The sequence below is a fragment of the Dendropsophus ebraccatus genome, chromosome 2, assembly GCF_027789765.1.
Source record: "Dendropsophus ebraccatus isolate aDenEbr1 chromosome 2, aDenEbr1.pat, whole genome shotgun sequence".
NCBI classification, from domain to species: Eukaryota; Metazoa; Chordata; class Amphibia; order Anura; family Hylidae; genus Dendropsophus; species Dendropsophus ebraccatus.
Window position 1 is genome coordinate 50,618,706 of NC_091455.1, and position 25,344 is coordinate 50,644,049.

Genomic DNA, 25,344 nt, shown 5'->3' on the forward strand with positions numbered 1-25,344 from the left:
TCAGAATAAGATACACCAAAGAGACAAAAAAGATGTTCCATTTGTTATAGTGAAATGTTAGTCAACTGGCAGAAATACTAAGCAGAATCAAAGATATACAGTATAGAAATTAAAATGTACAAATAAAAATGTATAAGGCTCTGTTCACATTGATGTCATGTTGTGATCTAACTGGTTCCATTTCTTAAAGCGAATGTGCATCAGGTACATTTGCTTTATGTGTTCCACATGAACAGAACAGCGCCGCTGCGGGGAAGCTGGTGCCGCAGTCCTTTCTTTGAACCATAGCCCGCTTCCCGTGCATGGTGCGAGTCTATTACAGAGCACCGGCCCAGGCTGAAACACTGGAGGCGGACCAGCCTGCCCCCAGTGGAAGGAAAGCTCCCCCATGACGGGGCTCCATTGACTCTAATGGAGCCGTGTCATAGAGGGGCAGGGGTTTCGTCACACTGGGGGAAGGTCAGCCCGCCTCCAGTGCTTCAGCCTGGGCCGGTGGTCTGTAATAGATCGGCACTGTGCGTGGGAACCGGCAGTGGTTCAAAAAAGGCATTGTGGCACCGGCTTACCCATGCCAGCACAGTTCTATTCATGTGCAACACTTAACCACTCACCTCCCCGGTTCCAGTAGTGGGTCCCGCATTGCGGCGCTCCGGTACCCAGTTCCCGGCTGCTTCCGGGTGTCTGACGTGGGCCCGAGACGTGACGTCTCAGGTCTGCTCAGCCACTCAGTGAAGGAAGCGGGATCAGTTTCAAGTCCACTCAGATCCCGCCTCCTTCACTGAGTGGCTGAGCGGACCTGAGACGTCACGTCTCGGGCCCTCGTCAGACACCCGGAAGCGGCCGGGAACCGGGCACAGGAGCGCTGTGATGCGGGACCTGCCGCTGGAACCGGGGAGGTGAGTGGATGTCTTTTCCCTCGGCCACCTCCCCAGCAAAAAAGTGCCCCCCCCTGCTGGAGTACCCCTTTAAGATACAAGAATAATGCAGTTTCCAGAAATATTCTTGTAAATTTAAGAAAAAAAACACAATACCAAAGGATGTCTCTGACAAATCTATAGGGTTCATCAGGATTTTTATGAATTATATAAGTTTCAGTTCTTTTTACCAGCTCTGACTTATCCTTCCTCTATTAGACTGAAATGTGAACCACCTACCCCTATAAAAGTCAATTTCTCGTATTATTCTCTCTTCTCGGTTGAGGTCCACTGTCAGGTGACTCATATTTTCATACCCAGGCTCAATTTTTTCCATTTGGAATCCTCTAGATGCTTCTGTAATTCTAAAACATGAAACATTGTGTGTCAGGGAGTATATGCTGATACAGAACAATAGCCAGGTGTTTGGATCATATATATTGGCACTTACTTTTGTAGTAAACCTTTGGAATTCTGTGGGAAGAAAAAGGAAATCGTCATATTGAAATGTAAATATTGATTTCTTGTCGGTAATAGAAAGGTTAGTTATTAGTCATCTTTAGTATACAGCACTCAGCATTGTCTGGGTAACACTCCATTTTATACAAGTGTTTGGTTTTATGTTACATTAAGCCTCTATGGAGCTGGAGCTGCTACCATCATTCACTTGTAGCTCCTAGTTTCATGCCAGCAAGTGGAGAACAGCTGCCTGAACCACTTATGAGAAGGACCTGCACCCTTCAACTGATGGAGAGAAGCAGTGAGTTCAGTATTTGAATGACCTGCGTCATCTTATCGATTGCAGGGGCATTGCAAGAATCGTAAAAGATCAGGAGCTTGAACCCCAAGGCATATATTTTGCAGAATATATATAGCACAGTATTAAACAATAAAACAACTTCTAGAACATGACAGGCTTAGATAACGTCTATGTCTTTACACCACTGTTGCTGGATAGTTATCATGAGACCTGTACCTAAAGATACATCAGCCCTGCCCCAAATAATTTACCCTATCATACACACTAATGTATATATAGCAGCATATTACTGAATAATACTTAAGCACTTACTAAATGAAAGTGCTAGTCAAATAATATCTCCAGACCATGACCTCATACAGTACATCTACTACACATATCATCATACAGGTCACATATCAGTACTACACTGGCACTTTGCAGGGTGTAATCCTGCTGTAGACCTGATATTAGTGATTCAGTGCATATGCACTGTAATCACTGTACCTATGCACTGTGTTCGCTTTCCCTTTTATTCTCTATACGGCCAAGATTGCCATGATGATTTCTTTTGGTCGCCACTTGTAACTTTAGTGTACCATTTGGTAATAGTGCCGACCCTAGTGCCCCACAGCAAAATAGTGGATCCTTATTTTACTATAGCAATAGTGCCCCATCTTTAGTGTCCCATGCAGTAATGGAATCCATTGTGGAGGAGCAGGGAGCTGACAGCCCCCTGTTATGTCATTGCTTTTGACTGCATCTGCTTCCTTTGGAGACCCAGGGCACAAGTCACAAAATTGTGCTAATGATGCCCCTGTATAGGCTGCCTGTTGCCATGTAGAAAGAAAATAGCTAGGGAGTGGTGGAACACCATGTGCCCTTAGATGAATGTGCTGTTAAAATATATATTCACCATTGAGTACCATTTACAGGATAGATAGATAGATAGATAGATAGATAGATAGATAGATAGATAGATAGATAGATAGATAAAACAGCATAGATAGATACATAGATAAAACAGCATAGATAGATACATAGATAAAACAGCATAGATAGATGGAGCAGCATTCACTACTGTAGCTGGTTGTCTATGAAGCAGGGTCGTAGCTAGGGGTTCAGCCTAGGGGGGTGAGTAAATCTCAGTGGGCCCCCAACCGATTGTGTTACCCATAGGGAACCTCAGTAGATGACAATGCTTTCCGAATAATAAAGGGTATTTTCTACTACATTATTCACAGTGAACAGGGACTGAGAACAGTGGAAAAGACTTTCTACATTTCACATATATAACCATGTAAAAATTAAAGGGGTTATCCAGCATTGCAAAAACATAGCTGTCCTTTTCCAGAAACAGCGCTACTTTCCTCCAAAGCTTGGATGTGGTAGTGTAGCTCAGTACCACAGTTTCAGTTAGCCAGCACATCCAATACCCCAACCTCCATAGATAACATCCTTCCCAGGAGTTAGCCCCACCCACCCACATATGTCTCCTCCTCTATAACTAACGGAGAAAAAACATACTTACCTGCGGTGCGGTTGCAGTACTGTAGTCTTCTCATGTCAACTCTCTCCCTGCTCCGTGAGCGCACTCATGTTCCACAGCTCTAAAGGAGTGAACGGCCTCTTGTGGCCACAACAGTGATTGGCAGGGTAGAGAGCCGATGCTCTCCTCGCCTTGTCAATCACCCTGCTGCATTCAACTGTATGTTCTCCTTGCATTCAAGCGCATGCAGCTAAATGGTCAGACACAACAATTGGTAGCTGTGTGGGCCCCCAGGAGCACTGGTTGCTGGCCAGGGGCCACCTACAGCCAACAGACATTTGTTAAGTCTGTCTGCAAAAGCAATAGCTTTTGTGGACAGAATTAACTGGCCAAATCTTCAGTGGGCCCCCTGCCTGTATGGGCCCGGGAGCGGCCGCTCCTTCTGCCCCCACCAAATTACGCTACTGCTATGACAAGCGATAATCAGGCCTTGGACACATCATCTTAGCTGATCATTTTGGGAGCCACAGAACATTGTCCTCATGTGATCTCTGCCTTGTTGTCAGATTCTTCACTAACTGATGATTACACATATATCACATTTATTTCTTGACACTCACCTGAAGAAACATTGCCATCTCAGGTTCTTCCATAAATTGAATTCCTGATTCCACCAGTTTTGAGACCATTTCGGTATGATCTGCATACTTCTTTATTAAAGACCTAACATATTCAAGTTTCTCCTCTTGGTCTCTAGTAATAATCTGAGTCAGTTCACCTTTCCTTTCTTCAAGAACGGCATATAAATAATCAAACTTCTCACAGAGCTGTTCCTTCTGTCTCCTACAGTTCTCCTGAAATACAAGGAATGTATACAGTATATAAGCAGTTACAGGGGAATGTACAGTATTACACCATACTCATATACTATAAATGAGAAATAATGGAAAAGAAATACACCCCAAATGTTTTAAATACAATGGGGGAATTTATCAAGGCCCTGAATGTTTTTCTTTTTGCATTTTTTGTATACATTTTTCACAAAAAAATGTATTACATTATGAGGCGCATATCTGCAATGCTGCCAGTCAATTTATTGCATGTACAGTATATGGCTATGTTCACACTACGTAAAAGTACGGCCATCGGCAACAACGGCCGTACTTTGTACGGAGTGGAACACTGCCTATTCTTCTATGAGATCCCGGCCGGAGTGTATACACTTAGTATACTCTCCGGCCATGATCCCATGCGGTGCCGCAAAAAACTGACATGTCAGTTCACACAATGAAGTGAGCGACTCCGGCCGCTTGCTTCCATGTGTGCTATGAGAGTTCTGATGTGGGCGCGCGGTGATGCACCCGCATCAGAACACTACTGCCGGTAAGATCATACGGCCGGTACTGCAGATGATCTTTGCAGAGACCGGCCGTTTTGTGACCCGGCCGGTCTCTTATGCCATGTGAAGATAGCCTATGATAGCTGTCAAGTGTGGGAGGCCATTTGTGTTGTAGTTCTCTGAAAAATGGCTGTTCTGTGCAAAAATGGTAGTTCTGTGTAGGAGAAAATGGGAAAATAATTGTTTTGCCCAAAGGGATACTGTGGAGAAAAAAAAATCTACAGGTGTCAGAAAGTTATTTAGATTTGTAAATTGCCTCTATTTAAAAAACTCATGTCTTCCAACACTTATCAGCTGCTGTATGATCTGCATTAAGTGGTGTATTCTTCCCAGTCTGACACAGTGCACTCTGCTGCCACCTCTGTCCCTGACAGGAACTGTCCAGAGCAGGATAAGTGTTCTATGGATATTTGCTACTGCTCTGGGCAGTTCCTGAAATGGACAGAGGTGGCAGCAAAGAGCACTGTGTCAGACTGAAAAGAATACACCACGTCCTGCAGAACATACACCAGCTGATAAGTATGGTACTTCAGTTCAATTGTTCCAACAATTATGTCATTACAAAAGAAATCAATAAAACTACAAACATTTCCATAAACATTTCACAACAAATTCATATAAAACATGTAGCGTTGCCCTCTATGTTTATGTATGTTAACATGACCCACAATCACTACACAGCAATACCGACTTTATCTATGTTCCACACACAACATATTAGAAAATCGGATTATTATTTTGTAAACTCTGCATGAAACGATGTTCTTCCCTGTATACTTCTTACTATGTTAATGGTTCTGTTTATAGCCAGTTTTGTACAGATGAGCTCACATCAGACCTTGGAGAGATTAAAAGCCATAACCACTTACAGTCATATTCAACATCTATTGTGTCTATAAAGTATAATATTTCAACTGCAGGGATTTTGATCCTCATTCTCCTTCTTTTCTGCATTTAAATTGTTCTTCTGACCCCTTCTGAAACCAATAAACCTTCACATTTAAATCCAATAAACATTCACATAGCTTTCATTACATCCAATAAACCCATCTTACCAGACAGTGACCCAAAGAGAAATGTGACCAAGTCACTAACACTTTTCATTCTTAACCATGTGTCACTTGGAAGAATAAAAAAATGGTTGAAGTGAAAGATGATTGGTCTGGTGGTGTGCGTCCATTAGGATGCTCTTTCTAAAGGCCATCCCTGAAATAATCAGTCACCTGCCAGGTCATCCAGAATATTACATCTCCAAATGTTGCTGCAAACTGCAAACTAGCATGATATATTAAACCACAGGAAGGAATGCCATACATATCTGGTATTCATTACTGATGTTTTTCATATGTTTAATTATTGTATGTGTTCTTCATTCATCCTTGTGGGTGGTAGATTAGAAATAATTAAAACAAAATATTCCTTGTATGTCTTAACCTTGCAGACTCACCGAGGTACAGTAGGTCTGTGTCAATAGGTGGCACTAGTGGAAGGATGCTAACATTTATTTATAATTGAATACAATAATTCTGTGCATTTATATATTAAAATGTCCCTGTCACAACTTTTTTTTTTTTATGAAATCAACAAGGGGTTGTGATCGCTAGCAGTTTTACAATATATCACTTCAGGCTAATTGTATTATTAACTTTTGCTAATTATATTATCAACTATGCATGCAGGAGACAATGCTCTTTGTTATACAACAATTCAGCCAGTATAATGTCACTGTGTGGTTATAGAGGTGTTGGTGCTGTGTGACAGGATAGCTGACCGTACAATGTGAGCATCGGGAATATTCTCTGCTACTGAATGTGGAGCAGCTGTATACAAGCACAGTGAAGACTTATCCTGCTCTGTGCATGCTCAGTAATGTCTGTCAATGTCAACCAATACCAAGCCATGTCTGTGAGTGTGCATCCATATCCGTACAGAATAATGGCCGTAGTTGATTATGACTGTCCAAGTAATAAACATGTTCATTATTTATTACCTGCTTTTGCAAAATGTGGCCTTTTCTTTTCATCCGTTTAAACGTTGTTTTATTTTTACTCAAAATTACATCCATATTTACCTTTTATTTAACTGTGTATGAACCTAGCCTTAGACATAACTACTTAAAAGTCATCTCGGATAACAATAGATTGCCTACAGCCATCAAATCATATATGTTAATTTTTGTACGCCTGGGATATTTTATATAGGCAATATGATTAGATTTAAAAAATAGAGGATTATTAGAGTTTCTGGAGATTAAAGGAAAAGTCCCACAAAATTGAAAATGGCAGACAGGCAGGGGAGTGTGGAAAAATAATAAAGTATAATAATAAATTAATATAATAAATAATGATAATAGGTAAACTTACCTATTGGGCCCTTCCTTGTGCCTCATAGTGACACTCCTGGGCCCAGTTGACAGATGGCGATTTCGTGCAGCTCTTCTAGCTGCAATGTCATAGCCCACCTAAGTAATTGCCCCATCAGCCAATCAGCGACTGGGGCGGAACACTGCCCAGGTCACTGACTGGCTGAGTGGGCGATTGCTCAGACGGGCCATGATGTTGCAGTTGGAAGAGCCAAGTATATAAAATACCTGGTTTCCAGTAGCAGATGACAGCTGACAGCCATCAACGGGACCCGGGAGCAGTGCAACAGAGGAGCAAGGACGGATGAGTTTATTTGTTTATTACTTTCTCGCTTTTTTTCAATTTTGTGCGATTTTCTCTTTAAGGCTGCGTTGACACTACGTATATTTCAGTCAGTATATGTATATTTCAGTCAGTATATTTCAGTTAGTATTGCAACCGAAACCAGGAGTGGATTAAAAACACAGAAAGGATCTGTTCACACAATGGTGAAATTGAGTGGATGGCCGCCATTTAATGGCAAATATTTGCTGTTATTTTAGAACAACGGCTGTTATATTGAAATAATGGCAGTTATTTACCGTTATATGGCGGCCATCCACTCAATTTCAACATTGTGTGAACAGATCCTTTCTGTGTTTTTAATCCACTCCTGGTTTTGGTTGCAATACTGACTGAAATATACGTAGTGTGAACGCAGCCTAAATTTGGAAAATCTGCAAATGGTGCAAAGGTTTATTTTCAGTATTAGAGACGTGAGAAACATAGAAAACTACCTGTACTTTGTCACCACTATTGACCAATTTTGCATTAGATAACAAGAAAGCAATGTACATGAGCATATGATTATAAACAGAAGGTTTCTATATAATCATATGCGTCAATGCCCACACTGTAACCTTGTTTACTGCTCTGCAATCGTGACAAGGTCATTCTGTCTGTGGGAAAATGTGCCACTTGACTATCTCTCTTTTGGGATTGTCATTTGCTCTCCTGTATAAGAGGCTGCCAGAAGTTTAAGCAGGAAGGAAAAAACTGCAAAACCAAATTCTCTAGATGTAATCTGTGATCAGATGGTAATCCTTTCTGGACAAAGTACATGTACGTGGGTGGCAATCACCTTCACCACTGCGTATACAAATGTCATCTAGCTTAAACCTGTGAAGAAAGAAAACGAGACCTCTACACCCCCAGCTCCAGACGAGAAAGGTCTTACATAATCTTGAGAAGTATGAAAGTCTTTAGTTTGCACAGAAAAATAAAAAAGTGACAAAATAAATATTAATTCATGTTACGCACAGAACGCAAAAAAGTAGTACCAAATTATTACTTTTTTATTGGCATACTCGCTGTATACCCTATATCTGAAGTTTTCACCAAGTAGATACGCTGCAGCTTATTCCTCACAGTGCACTCCAGCTGCCTATCTGTACACATTGATGTGCTGCTAGCCGGTTTAATAGCTTTATATATGTGTGATCAATCTCTGCTATGGACAGTTTTAGCCCTAACAAGGGCTTTTGGGGATCCCTACTGCCTAAAATCACCTAACACCTAACTATCCCTGCTGTACACTGTCTCCCTGTCTAGCTCCAAGTAGCATCTGAAACTGAATCTGAAAACCACTATTCTTTAATTCTGAAGGTCACATGGTTTAGCCAGCCAATGAATGCAGATGGGTTTTTTCACTGCCTGGATGCTCCTAGTGCCTATCTCCCCCCCCCCCTAATTTTTACTGCGTTTTTTTTATCAAATATTCGAATATTCGAATAATGTACTACTCGATCGAGCAGTACTTGCTCATCTCTGTTACACTGGTGTATTACTAGCACACACAGGTCCCAATTACAGCACCTTGTCTACTTATTAATTTTTTATTATATTATATTTTTTGAACACCATATTGACCAGTTTGTTATATATATTTGGTCCCTTGTATTAATTTTTATACTATTATTATGTTTATTGATGCCTAGCTCCCACAACCAAAAATGTGTGCCCCTGATTTCTTTCTTGTGTCGGTGTAATGTACCAGTGAAGTGTATTATATGTATTTTACTGTGTTTTAATCAAGTTTAATTTGTAGTAAAGATATATTCTTATATTTAATTGCAGTGTCGGTTATTATGTAGGCTATTGTATTAAATATATGTCTTTAATTGACACAGAATGTTTTGTAATTTTTTTGGGGGGAGTCACTAGACCTGTTTGGGTGGGTATCTTATGACTTTATTGCAGTAATTAATCATTAAATTTCTGTCGGACCTTCCTTCATTGCGTTAACGCAATAAAACTCTGATATTTGTGAATATACCCTAAACAGGGGATGGCTGGAGAACCATAGGTTGGGCACCACTGTCCTAAACTTATCAATGAAGACATACATGAGGCTATGTTCACACACAATGCAGTTTCACTGCAGTACTGTCACAGTACTAGAACATTTTCACTGAAAGTATGCAGTACCACAGCACTATCCAAATACTTTGTATTTATGCCGATTGCCCTAGGGTAAAACTGACTTGTTATATATGTTCCTCAAGTTGTTATTATTACAATGATATGTAACTTGAATAACTTTTATTTTATTTGATGGCTTTTAAAAAATGTAAATCTTTTTTTTAAAAAAATGTATGTTCCTCTATTCCCAGGCTTATAGCGCTTTCATCCTTTGGTCTATGGGGCTGGTTGAGGTGTCATTTATTGCGCCACGATCTGTACTTTCTATCGGTACCTTGATTGCACATATGAGACTTTTTGATCGTTTTTTATTTCTGGATTTGATGTGACCAAGTGCGCAATTTTGCACTTTGGAATTTTTTGCGCTTAAGTCATTTACCGTGTGCAATCAGGAATGTGATAATTGAATAGATAATTTATTTACTTTTTTACACACATACTAGAAGTCCCCCTGGGGGTTTCTAGTATGCCTGCTCTGATCTCTCATAGAGATCTATGCAGTATAGATATACTGTATAGATCCATGAGATAGGCACTCTATTGCTTTTCGGCTGCTGCAGCTGAAAGCAATAGAGTGCCGAGCCGGGATCAACGCCATTATGGTGCAGACCCCGTCCGGGACCATATGCAAGGATTGCTCCTCCGCGACCAGGTCGCAGGGGGGCGATCCCTCCACTAGACACCAGGGAAGTGGCAAAGGAGCATTTTAAATACAGCTGTCAGCTTTGTCAGATAGTTGCCGCGGTCCTGGGCTGCAGATAGCACCTGGGATTGCGGTGGTTTAGAGCGGGGTCGCCCTGCGCCCCCCCCCCCCTCTGAACTTCTCCAACCACATGAGGACGTACAGTTACACCCTCATGTGGGAAGGGGTTAATTAAAATTAGGCTGTATCAGGCTACTTGTGTCCTTAGGTTTCAATATTTTGATGGCAAATATAATAGAGTATGCTGCAATAATTTTCCATAAAAAACAATGGACCACTATCAGAAACTAGATGGACTCCATTATAAGTCACTGGAGTCCCTGAAGATCTGTTTAGGCACAGACCTAGCGCTGCTCTATTATGAACAAAAGCCATGACACTAGTACAAACAGATCTGTATATAGCTAAATCTTACAAACTCTTCCTCGAAATGCACAGGTATACAATGTATACAAAATTTCAGTCAATAACTTTTCTAGTTTTTAATTTCTCGCTTTCCCCGTTATAGAAATAAGAGACCAAGACCTTTTCCAGCTGAATACTAGCCGTGGGTGGGCATGACACACCAATATGTCAAGCCAGATATAAAAAGGGCCATTAGCTGAATCTAACAAATTAGATGAAAACTTTTGCAGATGCCCTTATAACAGAATGAAGGAGCAAAGAACAATGGCTCCGAAAGTTTTTTTTATATACGTCTTCTGTAAATGTTTTCATTTCAAGTATTATTTTATTTCTATTGCAGATATCTTTAATTGTCTCCAAGAGAGATGCATTAGGGCTGGTAAAGCTATTTTCATCTGCGCTTCAACACCAGGATAGCCCACATGCACAGGAAAAGCGTTCTGCCTTATGTTAATCCCACACAGCAAGAAGAAGCCGAACATCTTAATGTTATAAAAAGCAAAGCATACCAGAGTCTGGAGCATGTTAGGTTAAAAGAGGCTTTTTAACAGTCAGGCATTCAATGTATCCCTGTCTTTTATATTTGGGATTTCAGATTTTGTACGTGGGGGGAACAAAACAAATACAATTGTAATAGCTGTGATCGGAAGTTGTGAGATTCTGCAGTTTCACTACAGCTGAAATCACTTAAAAAAAAAAAAAAAAAACTTCAGTTGTCAGTAAATCATATACATGTGATGAGAATGGGAGCATATGCTGCGGCTTGGCAGATGTCCAGTCATGCCACATGCCCATAGTAAGTGATGTATATTTTCAGCAAGAGTACATTTGGTTTTATATACACGATGATAAAATTAAATGACCTGGACAAACCAAGGGTGTTCATGTCATATATGGTCCTATGTGCAAGGCTTTGAATTTCTAAAAATGTTAGAGAGCTGGTGAGTATGACTAGTTGTGTACTCTTGGTGTGCTGTAGAGATGCATCCCATAGTCTACTGTTGAACAGTGTTGAGTGAATTGCCAAACTTTTCCAGTTTGACAACATTCTTTGAACCCAAAGGTTTGGCATTTGGCTTCTGTCTCCTGTAGAAGTTGGACGCAGCCTTAGGACTGCCATAGGCTGTATTCATGTTTTCCTGTTATTCAACATCTCCAGACACCAAGAATCAAATGTTCGGGTTTGGAGAATATTTCCCAATCCAAAGAGGTTTGGCAACTCTGCTAAACACTACTGTTGAAATATTGTGCTCATACTGTACATTTCTCAATACTTTTGCCCCTTTCATTTTTTTTATTTTTTTTTACAATATGTTCGTAAAGGTTTACTGCTGATTTTCTGCAGATTTGTTTCAGATTTTAAATTTCCTATGGAAGTTTATTGGGAAAATTCACCGGCTACATGTGAACATACCCTTTGGGTCAATCCACATGCAGCAGATTTGTTACCGATATTTCAGCAACTTCCCTACTCTTTGGAAATACCCCATTTGGATAAATTCAACTGATATTCAGGCTCAGACATTTCTGCAATAAATTGCTACCTTACTGTTTTTGAAAAAAATTTGAACATGAACAATATGGGCATTTACTGCATATCAAGCAAATGTTTATTCTTCTATACAATAGAGAGAATATTATGTTTAAAGGAATTTTCTAGGACCTTTAGGCTATGTTCCCACACGAAACGGACACGGAACGGCCGGTCTCTGAAAAGATCATCTGCAGTATCTGCCAGATGATCTTTCGGGCCACAGAGTTCTGATGCAGGCGTATCCGTATGCAGGCATCAGAACTCCCCACAGTACACTATGGATGAATAGCGGCCGCAGAAAACTGACATGTCAGTTCTTTGCGGCTCCGCGGCGCCAGAGCGTATACTATGTGTATACACTCCAGCCGGGATCCCATAGACGGCTATGTAACAAATATTTCTGTAATAATCATGGCCGTTGTTTTACGAAAATATACGTTGTGTGAACATAGCCTTAGATTGATAGTTTATCTTAAGAATCAACAGGGGTCTGATTGGTGCCAGCACTGCAGCCTCTTCATTTCTTACCAGTCATGGGTACAGCCACTGCTGAATGTATGGCATTGTGTCTGGTAGGAAATGAAGCAGCCTCTTCGTTAAGGGTGCCACCACCAATCTAATGTCCTAAGTACTATATTGGCCACCAATATAAAAGTCAAAGTAGGTTTCCTTAAAGCATACCTTTCATGCCATATCAAATATAAAAAAAAACCCCAGCAAATATATAGTTAATGCCTGCTCTATGTATGCTGTCAATTTTAATTTTAATTTCGCTGCTCCAGTGGTCTACTTAATTCCCCATTGTTCTTCTCATACTTCTGCATTTCACTCTAAGCCAGTAGGTGGGGCTTCCTATCAGTTAGTTTACTCATTTGCAGCAGTGTACAGGGGTGTGTACAGGGGTGTGTACAGGGGCGTGCATGGCACCTGGCCACAAGCATTCATCCTAACTGGGCCAATTGACATCACTTCCTGCAGTTGGTTTGTTACTAGAGACCAAACTGCCTTAGTGACAGAGCCTTGACTACAGTTTTTCAGTAAGTGAGAAATCTAGTGGCCGAATGTATAGCGATATATTTCTTATAGAAAATAGGCAAAGAATAAATGAAGTAAATTGCAAAGATGTAGTATGTCACCTGCTCTGCTGATTTACCATGATTTATTGAGGCCCATTTAAGCATCTCCTTTAAAGCGACTGTGTACCCACAATCTGACCCCCCCAAACCGCTTGTACCTTCGGATAGCTGCTTTTAATCCAAGATCTGTCCTGGGGTCCGTTCGGCAGGTGATGCAGTTATTGTCATAAAAAATAATTTTAAATTTGCAGCCCCGTGCCAAACGGGAGTATCTGTGCCCTAACTTTGCCCCACCCCCTCCATCCCTTCTCCCCACCCTCTTCATCATTAGGAAAGCCACTGGAACATTTACTTCTGTTTGAACATTGCACAGGTGTCTTAATGATCCAGCCCATGTGCTGTGGTAACACAGGTGGGAAATAGGAAGCAATCTGCCTGGAGCATTCCTAATGATGAGGAGGGCGGGGAGGAGGGACAGAGTGGTGGTGCAAAGTTAGGGCACAGATACACCCGTAGGGCACGGGGCTGCAATTTTAAAAGTAATTTTTTATCATAATAACTGCATCAGCTGCCAAATGGACCGCAGGACAGATCTTTGATTAAAAGCAGCTATCCGAAGGTACAAGCGGTTTGGGAGGGGGGGGGGGGGGGTCAGATTGTGGGTACAGAGTCGCTTTAATACCAAGAATATGGATTTTGTCTCATACCAAGAATATTGATATACCTTTATATGTAGAATATGGAACTGAATCACATAGCATCCATATGTCATCAGTACATATGCCATATATTTTCATAGACTGTAAACTCCTCATATTTGACTTAAAGGTTACACGTGTATTTCTGTAATGTCTGATTTTGTCTTAGGCTATGTTCACATAATGTCAAAAATAGAGAAAAGGCGTCTGATTTTGATATTTAAAAAATGTCCATTATTGCCGCGATTTAACTGACTGCAATGGCAATGCATAGAAGTCAATGGAAAAACGGACATCCAAGGCACACAATGTATTGAATAACGGACTTTTTTTTACAGCGGATGTAAAATAATGAACATGACCATTATTTTCGGACGTCTTTTGCAAACAGTGGATGTTTTTTATTAGTTGTGCACACATAGTTTTTCTTTTGTCACCGTTCTTTCTCCGTTTTAACTTTTAAATTCAATGGACTTTTCAATTAAGCCACAGTCAAAAGCCAATTAGTAACCCCAAACTGGAATAATGAACAAACACCAGTCATTGCACTAAGGGGAGGCCAGGCTGCCAAATGACGTCTGTTATTTTAGACTCATCTGAAAAAAACGGATCTGAAAAAATGTTGTGTGAACATAGCCCATAGATGTTCCGCCATAATTGCAAAGTGTTGCAGCATATGATGGTGCTATATAAATAAGAATTATATTATTATCATTGAATTTATAAATATACGGATATTTTATTCAACCTTATGAAACGGCCTGTAGATAAACATTAGCTTGGACTGAATTAATAAGAACGTTCCATAGACAAAAGTTTCCTGTATATCTCTCGGACTGAATGTGATGCCAACGTGCATCATCTAGCGTAAGTAACAAATAAAAAAAAAATGTAAACCCAGAATTGAACTTTCTTGAGGAAGATTGTTGTACACTTGCCCATTTAAATGACCATATGATGAAACAATATTGCAGCCGGAAGAAATGACTTGAATGATTTGAATATACAAGTAATATGGAGCTAAGAACTGCATTATTAATCTTCAGCTTCTGCTATTAGAACCATCAACTCTAATACTACCAAGGTACAAAGTGACCCTGAATATCTTATTATAGCTTCAGCCAAATCTGGCAGATTGCAGCAGAATAATTAATGGCTTGGGTCGTCCTCTAATTGGAAGCCTGGATTTAATCGTGACTTAACTTGTGACTGATCGGCCTTAAGCAACTTGAAAGAACAAACCTGAAAGGGAGAGAGACAGAAAAATAAATGATTCTCTCCAGTCACTTAAATCTGTAAATGTCACATAGTAATCTGTTATTCCCTAACTCGCCGACTTGTTGCCAAAAGTGCAGACATTGACATAAGGCATAGCCGCACCACAGCCTACCGGTAAACACTCCACTTTCTGTAACATTAGCTACAATACCGAAAAAATATTTTTTAACAATATGAAAATAAGGCTGGGTTCACACTGCGTCCCTTCTGCACTTACATGTAAAAGCAAAAACATAATAGAGACCCTTACAGGGGCATCTCTAAAACAGCTTGTGAAGTCACCAACCAGAGGAGACAACATTCTAGATTTAGTATTTACTAATGGGGATCGGGTGTCTGAAGTTAGAGTGGAAGAAAATTTAGGTTCCAGTGACCACCAGTGTTTATGGTTTGACGTACAAACTGACTGCGTCCAATCCCATACTACAACAAGAGTATTGGATTTTAGGAAGACAGATTTTAAGAAAATGGGGGAGTGTTTAGATAAAGAATTAAGAGGGTGGGCTAAAACATCGAGCACTCAGTGGGCAGAATTAAAAAATGCCATATTAAAGGCAACTAGACTATATGTACGAGAAGTTAGCAAAAGTAAAAGGAAGAAGAATCCATTATGGTTTACTAGAGAGGTTAAGGCCATTGTAAAGGGAAAAAAGGCAGCGTATAGAAAGTATAAGGAGACTGGGAATGAAGCTGACAGAGAGACGTATAAAATTATACAGAAGGAGGCAAAGCAGATTATAAATGCTGCTAAAGCCTCAAAAGAAGAAGAAATGGCAAAATCTGTTACTGCGGGGAATAAAACCTTCTTCAGATATATAAGTGACAGGAAGAAGTAGAATGGCTGCAACATTACTATAATTGCCTATCTGGACTTCAGCAAAGCCTTTGATACAGTTCCCCATAAAGAGCTGATAGAGAAGTTGGAGAAAATTGGACTTAATCCCTGGATAGTTCAGTGGATTTGTGGCTGGCTGAAGGATAGATGTCAGAGGGTTGTTGTTAATGGTGTATATTCCGAGCAGAGACTGGTTACAAGTGATGTGCCACAAGGGTCTGTTCTGGGTCCTATTCTTTTTAATATGTTTGTAAGTGACATAGGAGAAGGTTTGGTAGGTAAAGTTTGTCTGTTTGCTGACGACACAAAAGTGTGCAATAGGGTTGATATTCCTGGAGGTGTCAGTAATATGGAAAATGATTTAGCTTTGCTTGATAAGTGGTCCAAACAGTGGAAATTGAAGTTCAACGTTTCCAAATGTAAAATAATGCACTTGGAGAGGAGAAATCCTCTATCCGAGTATCACATCGGCAGTTCTGTGTTGGAAATGACTTCAGAAGAGAAGGATTTAGGGGTAGTGATTTCTGACAGCCTTAAAATGAGTCACCAGAGCAACCAGGCGGTGGGGAAAGCAAATCGTATGCTGGGGTGTATAGCTAGAGGTATAACCAGAAGGAAGAGGGAGATTGTGATCCCGCTGTATAGAGCTCTGGTGAGACCACATCTGGAATACTGTGTTCAGTTCTGGAGACCTCACCTAAAAAAGGAAATTGATAAAATAGAACGGGTTCAAAGACGGGCTACAAAAATGGTGGAGGGTGTGAGGCATAAACCATATCAGGAAAGACTTAAATGACAACTCCGGCGGGACCCCCCCCCCCAAAAAAAAACACAGACACCATACTCACCATCCCTCCGGCGACGATCGCCACTCCATTCGCCCGCCGTCCGCCTCACCGTTACCTGCGTCTGCCGTCCAGCGATGTCTTTTACTTCCGGGTCCATGGGAGAGAAAAGGCTGCCAGTGCGCTTGCAGCAAGGCTGATCAGGGCTGAGCAAGCTGGACGCCATGTGATGCGCTCCAGCCAATAAAAAGGTTGCTGGTGCGCATGTGCACCAGCAGCCTTTTCTCTCCCATTCACTTTCAATGAAGACGCCGAGGAGGAAGAAGACCCAAACCGCCCCCCTTCTCTGACGTCGTCGTCACCAGATGCCGCCCGGGAGAAGAGGACCGTGACGATCGTAATAGGTAATGCATACATTCTTTAACCTCCGGGGGGGTAGGGGGTCGGAAAGTGGGGGAAGGGGGCCAGACCGGGTATTTAACCACATTACAAAGTTATATAACTTTGTAATGTGTGTTAAATAAGGCAAAAAATTTTTTCGTGGGAGTTGTCCTTTAAGGATTTGAATCTGTATAGTCTGGAGGAAAGAAGAGAAAGGGGGGACATGATTGAAACCTTTAAAGGGGTATTACCCCCAAAATCATTTTTGCATTAATACATTGCCCACCCGTAGCTGTCCATCTTTCCAATATAAAGTTATTAAGGATTCTGCACAGTCTTGCTGTTAGCTAGATGCATTCACCCCCACCGTTTGCATAGAATCATCAGATCTCAGTCCAACCCGACACGCTCCCTGCTCCTGGCCCGCACCCTCCGAGACGGCATCACGTGTCCTCCCTCTCTTCAATGGGCTGGCTTCTAACCCTGCCTATTGAAGTGAGGGAGGACACTGACAGCTGCTGCTGCTGTCTCCCGACTGCCTCCACCCAGGTCACCTGTGTGCCCCCACGCCCCTGAGCACACGTGTGGCCCTCACACTGTGCCCCCTGACGTTGCTGCCCACCCCCCCCCCCCCCTCCGGGACTCACCGGCACCACAACCCCGTTCCCACCCGCAGCACCTCGGCCCAAGACCCCCCCCCCCCCGTCTCACCTGCGGCACACACCCCCCGTTCCCACCCGCAGCACCTCGGCCCACGAATCCCCCCCCCCCCCCCGGTCTCACCAGCTGAGAGGGAGCGGCGGTACCAACACCCCCGGACCCCACACAGCTCAGTACAGCACCCCCTGCCGCCGGCTACTCTGCCTGGATGCCGGGATGCGGGGGGTGCTATGCGGCGCTCAGTAATCGATCCGATCTCCCCCCCTGCGATACCAAATACATCACCCCTCCCCTCCGATACCAAATACATCACCCCCCCTCCGATACCAAATACATCACCCCCTCCAATACCAAATACATCACCCCCCCCCTCCGATACCAAATACATCACCCCCTCATAAGATCTGCATCTGAGAGACGGCCAGGCGCTGCAGATCTGATGAGGGGCAGGGGCGTAACTAGAAATGTCTGGGCCCCATAGCGAACTTTGCAAGAGGCCCCCCCCCCCCGCATGGCCTGGCACTGCACACATATATATATATATATCCAGCCTGGTACTGCATATATATATCCAGCCTGGCACTGCAAGGAAAAATGGGACGATTCGCATTATTCTATGATTGTATGCAGGGTGACTATAATGCATAAGGATGGTGGGGGGTCAGTCCTCCAGGAGCTGAAGCCACAGGGTAGCTTTGTATATTGACAGTGTGGGACTACGACTCCCAGTGTGATCTGTCTGTGCAATCTGTGTCTCCATTGAGTCTGAGGAGGGTGGGGGGCACAGACAGCAGACAGACCATATTGGGAGTTGTAGTCCCATAATGTCACAGCACCTGTAGGAATAACCACACACACACACACACACTTACTTATACATCTTTGTAAGCAACCCCCCCCCCCTCTTACAGGAGGAGGAAGGAGCTGTCACCGTCTGAGGTCCGGCAGTAGAGGGCTGGGGGTCAGAGGTTATCACGCTCCTCCCTGCAGGCAGCCAGACAGGAGAGCGGCCTCTTGCTGCTGCAGAAGAAGAGGAATCTCCAGTCAGGGCTCCTTCACAGTGACGGGGAGAGAGAGAGAGGGTGCACCAATGTTTTATCCCCTCCCCCCTCCCTCTGTATATTCAGGGGGCCTAAGTGATCACACTGTTGCACATGTTTTACCGCGTGTGTCCCCATAGCCAAGGCAACCAAGGTGTCCCCATCCCGGCAACCAAGCAGAGTAGCCGGCGGCGGGGGGTGCTGTACTGAGCTGTGTGGGGTCCGGGGGGTGTCGGTACCGCCGCCCCCTGCCAGCTGTGCCACAGGAGAGACCGGGGGGGGGGGGGGTTCGTGGGCCGAGGTGCTGCGGGTGGGAATGGGGGTGGTGGTGCCGCGGGTGAGACGGGGGGGGGGGCCCGGGGGTCTGAGTTTGTACTGTGTCTCACCCCCAAAGCCTTCACCTCCTCCCCCCCTTCACCTCTCTCTCCCCCTATTCACATCTCTCCCCCCGCCTTCACCTTCTCTCTCCCTCCCACCTCCATCTCCCCCATCACCTCCTCTCTCCCTCCCTCCCTCCTCCATATAGATATATAGGATCATTGTACTTTGCAACTGAACCCACGGCACCCAACTGCCCCCCCCCCCCACGCATGGCTCACCGGCTGACCTGCGGCCCCCCTCACTCAAATAACTCAACTCTGCTAAGCAACACTCTCAACTCTGCTATGCAACGCACTCAACTCTGCTATGCAACGCACTCAACTCTGCTATGCAACGCACTCAACTCTGCTATGCATCGCACTCAACTCTGCTATGCAACGCACTCAACTCTGCTATGCAACGCACTCAACTCTGCTATGCTAGGCTCTCAACTCTGTTATATCTTGTGGATATCAGCTCTGCTACATCATGGACCAATCAGACGTAAGCATTGCATGATGGGAGATGTAGTTTTCTGGCTGGAGCCATGTTGGATATAGTTCGGCTCTCTAAAAAACTCAGGAACGGAAGCAGCTAGAAAGACGGGAGATGGCTGAAAATTCTCAGGGGGACTTGTTGAGTAAGACCAGCTAGGTTTGGGAGCATTTTATTTTTTTAGCTCTTGGGGGGAATATCCCTTTAAGTATGTTAAAGGACTAAATAAGGTTCAAGAGGGGAGTGTTTTTAGTAAAAAAAAACTGAGCTCAAGAACAAGAGGACATGCAGTGTCCCAGAACATGCAGACTACTACTCCTATTATGGCCATTTCTATTGCTGTGTCCATGCCTTTTCTGGTGAGTGTTTGCACTGCAACTGCTGCTGGTTTTCCCCTAGTATTCTCTGGTAATGTGCATTCTCATGTGTATTCTCATGTATTCCTGTGTATTATTACATTGTACAGTGGTATGCAAGGCTGTTGATCACGTGACCGTGCCAGTACCCTTTAACCATGGTTCCTCCAATGGCCGACTAGCTCTGGCCAGGAACAACCATGTGACCTCCCACTCCCTCCTAACAAGTTAGTCTTCCCCCTGCTCCCAAGCAAAGAGGGTGTGTGTCATCTCTCTCCTACCTCAGAGGAGTTGGACTTCTTCTTTGCAGCTCCCACTTCACCACTAGAAGTGTGGATCGAGTGCTCTGCTGTGTTCAAGTCTTCGGCTGTATCTGCCTGCTCAAGTGTCCGGAGTCTTCTCTCTCGTCTGGGTGTCATTCCGTTATCTCTCATCATCGCTACAAGGATTCACAGCAAGTATTATTCTCAAGCTAATCCACCCAGCAACGCTATTTCTCTCATACTCCTACTCCCATCATCCGGCACGTATTCTCACAGCCTATGCAGCACCACTCCTGCTTTGTTTGTCAAAGCCTGCTATATACCCGGTTGCATCCGGACAGAACTGTTGCTACTAGTTACCTCATTTATAATAAAACCGCTGTTACTGAACCCTGGCATTGGTGTCCACTAACTGGTGCCCTGAATAAGTGCAGCGAAGAATCGCATGCCCATCATCACCCGCAGATTCCACAGACCGACCCTACAGCTGTGCCGCCCTCAGGCCTATACCGTGACAAGTATACACCCTGCAGCTGCCCCGGTCATTGCCCGCTCATAACACCAGCACTGCGGAAGTGGCCCCCAGGGGCCAGGGCATCGCAGACACAGTGAGAGATTAGTTGGGGGAAAGATCAGAAGCAACGTGAGAAAATATTATTTTACTGAAAGAGTAGAAGATACTTGGAACAAACTTCCATCTGAGGTGGTTGGAAAATCCACAATAACAGAATTTAAACCTGCCTGGGATAAACATACATCTATCCTAAGATAATAAGAAAGAAAGAAATTACTAAAAGGGCGGACTAGATGGACCCAGTGGTCTTTTTCTGCCGACAATCTTCTATGTTTCTATGTTTTTGCATTTGTGTTCATCTGTTTTGATACGTTTTTCTATATATAAACGTTCCGTTTTTTTTAATGGCCAGAAAAACTTTGTCATCCTCATTTTTGTGTCCGTTAAAAAAAAACGATCCGTTTATTTAAAAAATGGAGGTCAATGGAAAATGCATCCTTATTCACATGTTCAGTAAAGTTGTCTGTAATTGCGGATCCAAAATCACAGTTTGACTTAGATCACATTGATTTATATTAAGCTATTCATACAGTCCATTTTATTTTTGATCCGTAATCTGTTCCGTTAAAAAAAAAAGGACATGTCCTAGTACGGATTGTGATTGTGGTACGGATTATCAATAGAAGTCTATGGAATCCATATTTTTTACAGACTTCACGGATGTTACATCTGTGACGTCCGCAAAAAACATGGATCAAATCTATGCAAACTAGTACTATTCACATTTTATGGAAGCGGATACGAAAACAGATGCAACTACAGAAGCAAATACGGATGTATTTATACGGACCACAGAGTAAAAATAGCGGGAGGTTTTGGGATCCAGAAGAATTACTGAATGTGTGAATGAGGTCTAAGGGGTCTGATGTAAATTAGTATTTTTGTAAATAGTAAAAAGTATAAGGGGGGGATGTAATCAAGACCAACATATGCGGCAAAGAGTTGCGAGCTTAGTAATAAATTAGGCGCATTTTTCATTGTCCTTGTGTCAGACTTTGAGATCTATGTCAGCTAATAAGAAGAGTAGATCTCAGCCTTAGGCTTGCTCTACATTAATTCTAATTTTTATGGCCAGCCTTAATGTATGCATGCAATGATCTCCTGCAAACCGTTCACTTGAAGAACTATTGTCTCAGACATAAGAGGGCTGAGTAACAAATCTTTAGCTATTACTAGATATAGACCAAGAGATTTCCAGTTTGGGAGCTTTGATTTCCTAACATTGAGCGTCACAGATGGTTTATTGACCACACGATCACTAGTAATGGGTAAACGCTTGACCACGTGTCATGGACTATGAATATTGGAGTTGGTTAATCGATTGTGTTCATCTCCAAACCTAAGCAGTGTTCTATCTGACTTTGTAACTGACAATGCTAAAAATGGACCCTGCTTAGAAACCTGTCGGGCATAACTGAGTCCTTTGGCTGTCATCGGGGACTGGAAGTACATTCAGATAGGTCATAAGCGAATGTTCAATTGAAATTGAAATGTTCTATTATTCCAGTTTCGAGATAATGTGATGATCTTTCAATATATACCAAGACTATTAAGCATGAATACTTATCTGCAAAGTAAAATATACCTAGAATACAAGGCCACAATGATACCACAAAACTTAGTCAATCAGCTAAACCAGAATTGTATCCAAAATGAAGAGAAACCATATGTAGACAGCTATTTTAGGGTTCTTGACTTACAAGGTAGCTATTTCCAATAGGTGGCACTAGACACACGGGTCAATTGCACGCCTCTATCTTAGGGAGCATTGTCTGGCCTATAAGTCTCCCTACACCAGCTTGGTGGTCTCACTAAGGAGATATATAACCCCTCAGGCACACATGAAAGATCTTTCACCCAGTCAGTCAGTACCTTGCTCTAATAAGGGCCAGATTGTTGTCTATACTCCTAATAGCTGACTTTTTTGCCATGATTGTCTGAAAATAGAAAAAATATAGTAAAGAGATAACAAAGTTGGCAAAGTCTGTGCGAACATGCCCCTAAATGTCTGTGTCTTCAACCCCCTATTAACGGCCAATACGCCTTTTACGTCTGTCACTAATGACCTTATCATTATCTGGTTTGGGACTCCTGCATTATCCTTCAAGACCAGAGAAAACTCAGAATCTGGCAATTTAACCTGTTACATGTCATAGTCAAATCATGACTGTGTAACGTAATGGATTGGCAGGTGTCTTTTACCCCATCAGCAACCCAGTGATGTGAATGCTGGCTGCCAATGGGTTTCCATAGCAACCGGGGCCTTCTGAAGACCCCCAGGCCTGCTACTAATAGGCTTTTATACAGCCGTGCTTGAGACATGGCTTCATAGATTGCCTGTCAGTGCTATGCTGTCAAGGCACAACAAGTTTAGGTTGTCCTCCTCACATTGTAAGAGCCATAACATGATTTTTTCCATCTACACCTTGCTGTAAAATACTGTTATTGGTATTCCTAAGGTCATAATCATACTACAATGATACCCAATGATATTCCCAGAATATTTCCAGAATTATTGTTCATATACTGTAGCTTCTGTTACATTTTACTAGGTTTAAAAAATTAAAAACTTTTCACAAATAAATAGCTTTTAGGGGGCTCACTTTTGCGCCATGAACTGTAGTATCTATCATTACCATTACCATAGATGGGATTTTTGATCACTTTTTATTTAATTTTATATGAGATATGATATGGAAAAAAACTCCACTATTCTGGCATTTAGTCCTCTAGGGAACCTTTATAAGCAATCATTGGATTGCTAGTTGCGATCCATGCAATGCTCTACTAGCAGAGTCTGGCTGTGGAGCTGTGGGTGGGCTGTGGGTAAGTATAGGCCCCTGGCTGCAGAAGTAGCTGATCAGTACCTCACATTTACATTGCAGGGGGTGCTGATCGGACACCCAACAGGACACCAATTGTTCTTGGTTGCTGCATTTAAATTGGTAAATAAATGACATTGGAAGGATTGTTGATGTTAGTAGAGATAAGCAAAGTGGGCTTTGTTTTTATACAGTATAAAACAGCACCTGGACTGGGTACAACATCCCAATCCCAAGGACAACCTAGCCTGTTCATTAACAAAGGGCTGTTGGGTAGGGGTCAAAGGGCAATGGTCCACCAGTTCATTATAGCTGGCTGCAAAAATGTGTACATACTACAGGGGTTATCCAGGGATAGGAAAAAAACAACAACTTTTTTTTTGCAAAAACAGCACCACCCCTGTCCTCAGGTTGTGTGTGGTATTGCAATCTATCTCCATTCACTTCAATGACACTGAGTTGTAATATCGCACCCAAACTGAAGACAAGAGTGATACTGTTTCTGGTACAAAGCAACCACAGGAGCACAGACAGGGACATACATATACAGAACACTGTCAAACTTAGTTTTAATACATTTTCTTTTTCTTTAATATATTCTGCGTGACATTTAATATTAAGAAGTGATACATAATTACCAGTAAATTGGCAAGTCTATTTGGTTTAACCTGCCCATGGCAAAACTTGTAGATACCTTCCATCTGGAACTCTGTTTTAGTAAGGAAACTTCTGGGCATGTACAGTACTAGCTAAAAATGTATATTACATAAAATTAACTGTATTTAATGCCAGTGCATGCTTCCTTCTATATTTTTCAGTTGACATAACCATTCACTATAAAATGCGAATTCCCATCTATACAAAGATGATATCAATATGTTAAGGATTATCAGAATTTTAATTTCAAATAAAATTTAATTTAATAAAATTATAAAATAACATGGTTTTTGAGAACCATATGGTGCTGTGTATAAGAGAGGAAGGAGAAGGAGACCAATCTGGGGCTGGGAGGAGTGGGGGAGGGGTTACGGGGTGGGGGGTGATGGTTATGGAGGGTGTTTCCAAGATGGGACAGAAAGACCAGTTTGTGGGGGGAGGGCACCATGTAGTACATTAATATTGGAACGTATACATGTAATATCACTATTTAATTATGTGTAAATCCCCATGGGGGGGAGGGGGGGAACGGTTTATAAATGTAAAATAATTCCCATATTAAAGGGGAATTTTTAGTAAAATGCCTGGTAAGGGGGTGAGTGAAAAAAATAGCATACACTTATCTCCCTGGCTCTCCCACCGCTGCCTGTATTCAGTGTCGGACTGGCCTACCAGAGGACCAGAGGATCCTCCGGTGGGCCTCCAGCTTTAGAACATGCACTAACATTGACTGACATGTCATTTTTTACTGGGTCTTCATTGGTGGGCCCCCAGGATCATTTTCTCTGGTGGGCCCCAGATACCCTAGTCCAACACTGCCTGTACTGTGCTGCTCTGGTCCTCGATGTGTGGCCGCTTTTGGGTTTTGAGACATGACATATAAGACCAGCTCAGCCATTCAGTGGCAGGGGCGGGACACTGCTATAGCTGCTGAATGGCTCAGTGGACCTGCTATGTCATGACTCCGGAATATGGAAGTGGCACACATCCGGGACCGGAAAAGTAGAGTACAGGCAGTGCAGGCATTCTAATAAAAGGGGTCCAGGCTGGACAACCCC

The 25,344-nt window shown here is 42.6% G+C and overlaps 1 protein-coding gene across 2 annotated transcripts in view; it reads right to left on the reverse strand.

The window, feature by feature from the left end:
• The window catches only part of TRIM55 (tripartite motif containing 55), a 92,616-nt gene that overhangs the window by 35,347 nt on the left and 31,925 nt on the right, over positions 1 to 25,344 (reverse strand). For both annotated transcript variants that reach the window (XM_069957528.1, XM_069957529.1), the window contains exons 5-7: positions 3,763 to 3,996; positions 1,366 to 1,388; positions 1,155 to 1,279 (exon numbers count right to left, since the gene is read on the reverse strand). In XM_069957528.1, coding sequence (XP_069813629.1) covers positions 1,155 to 1,279; positions 1,366 to 1,388; positions 3,763 to 3,996 — 382 coding nt within the window. The remainder of the gene's footprint in view (positions 1 to 1,154; positions 1,280 to 1,365; positions 1,389 to 3,762; positions 3,997 to 25,344) is intronic.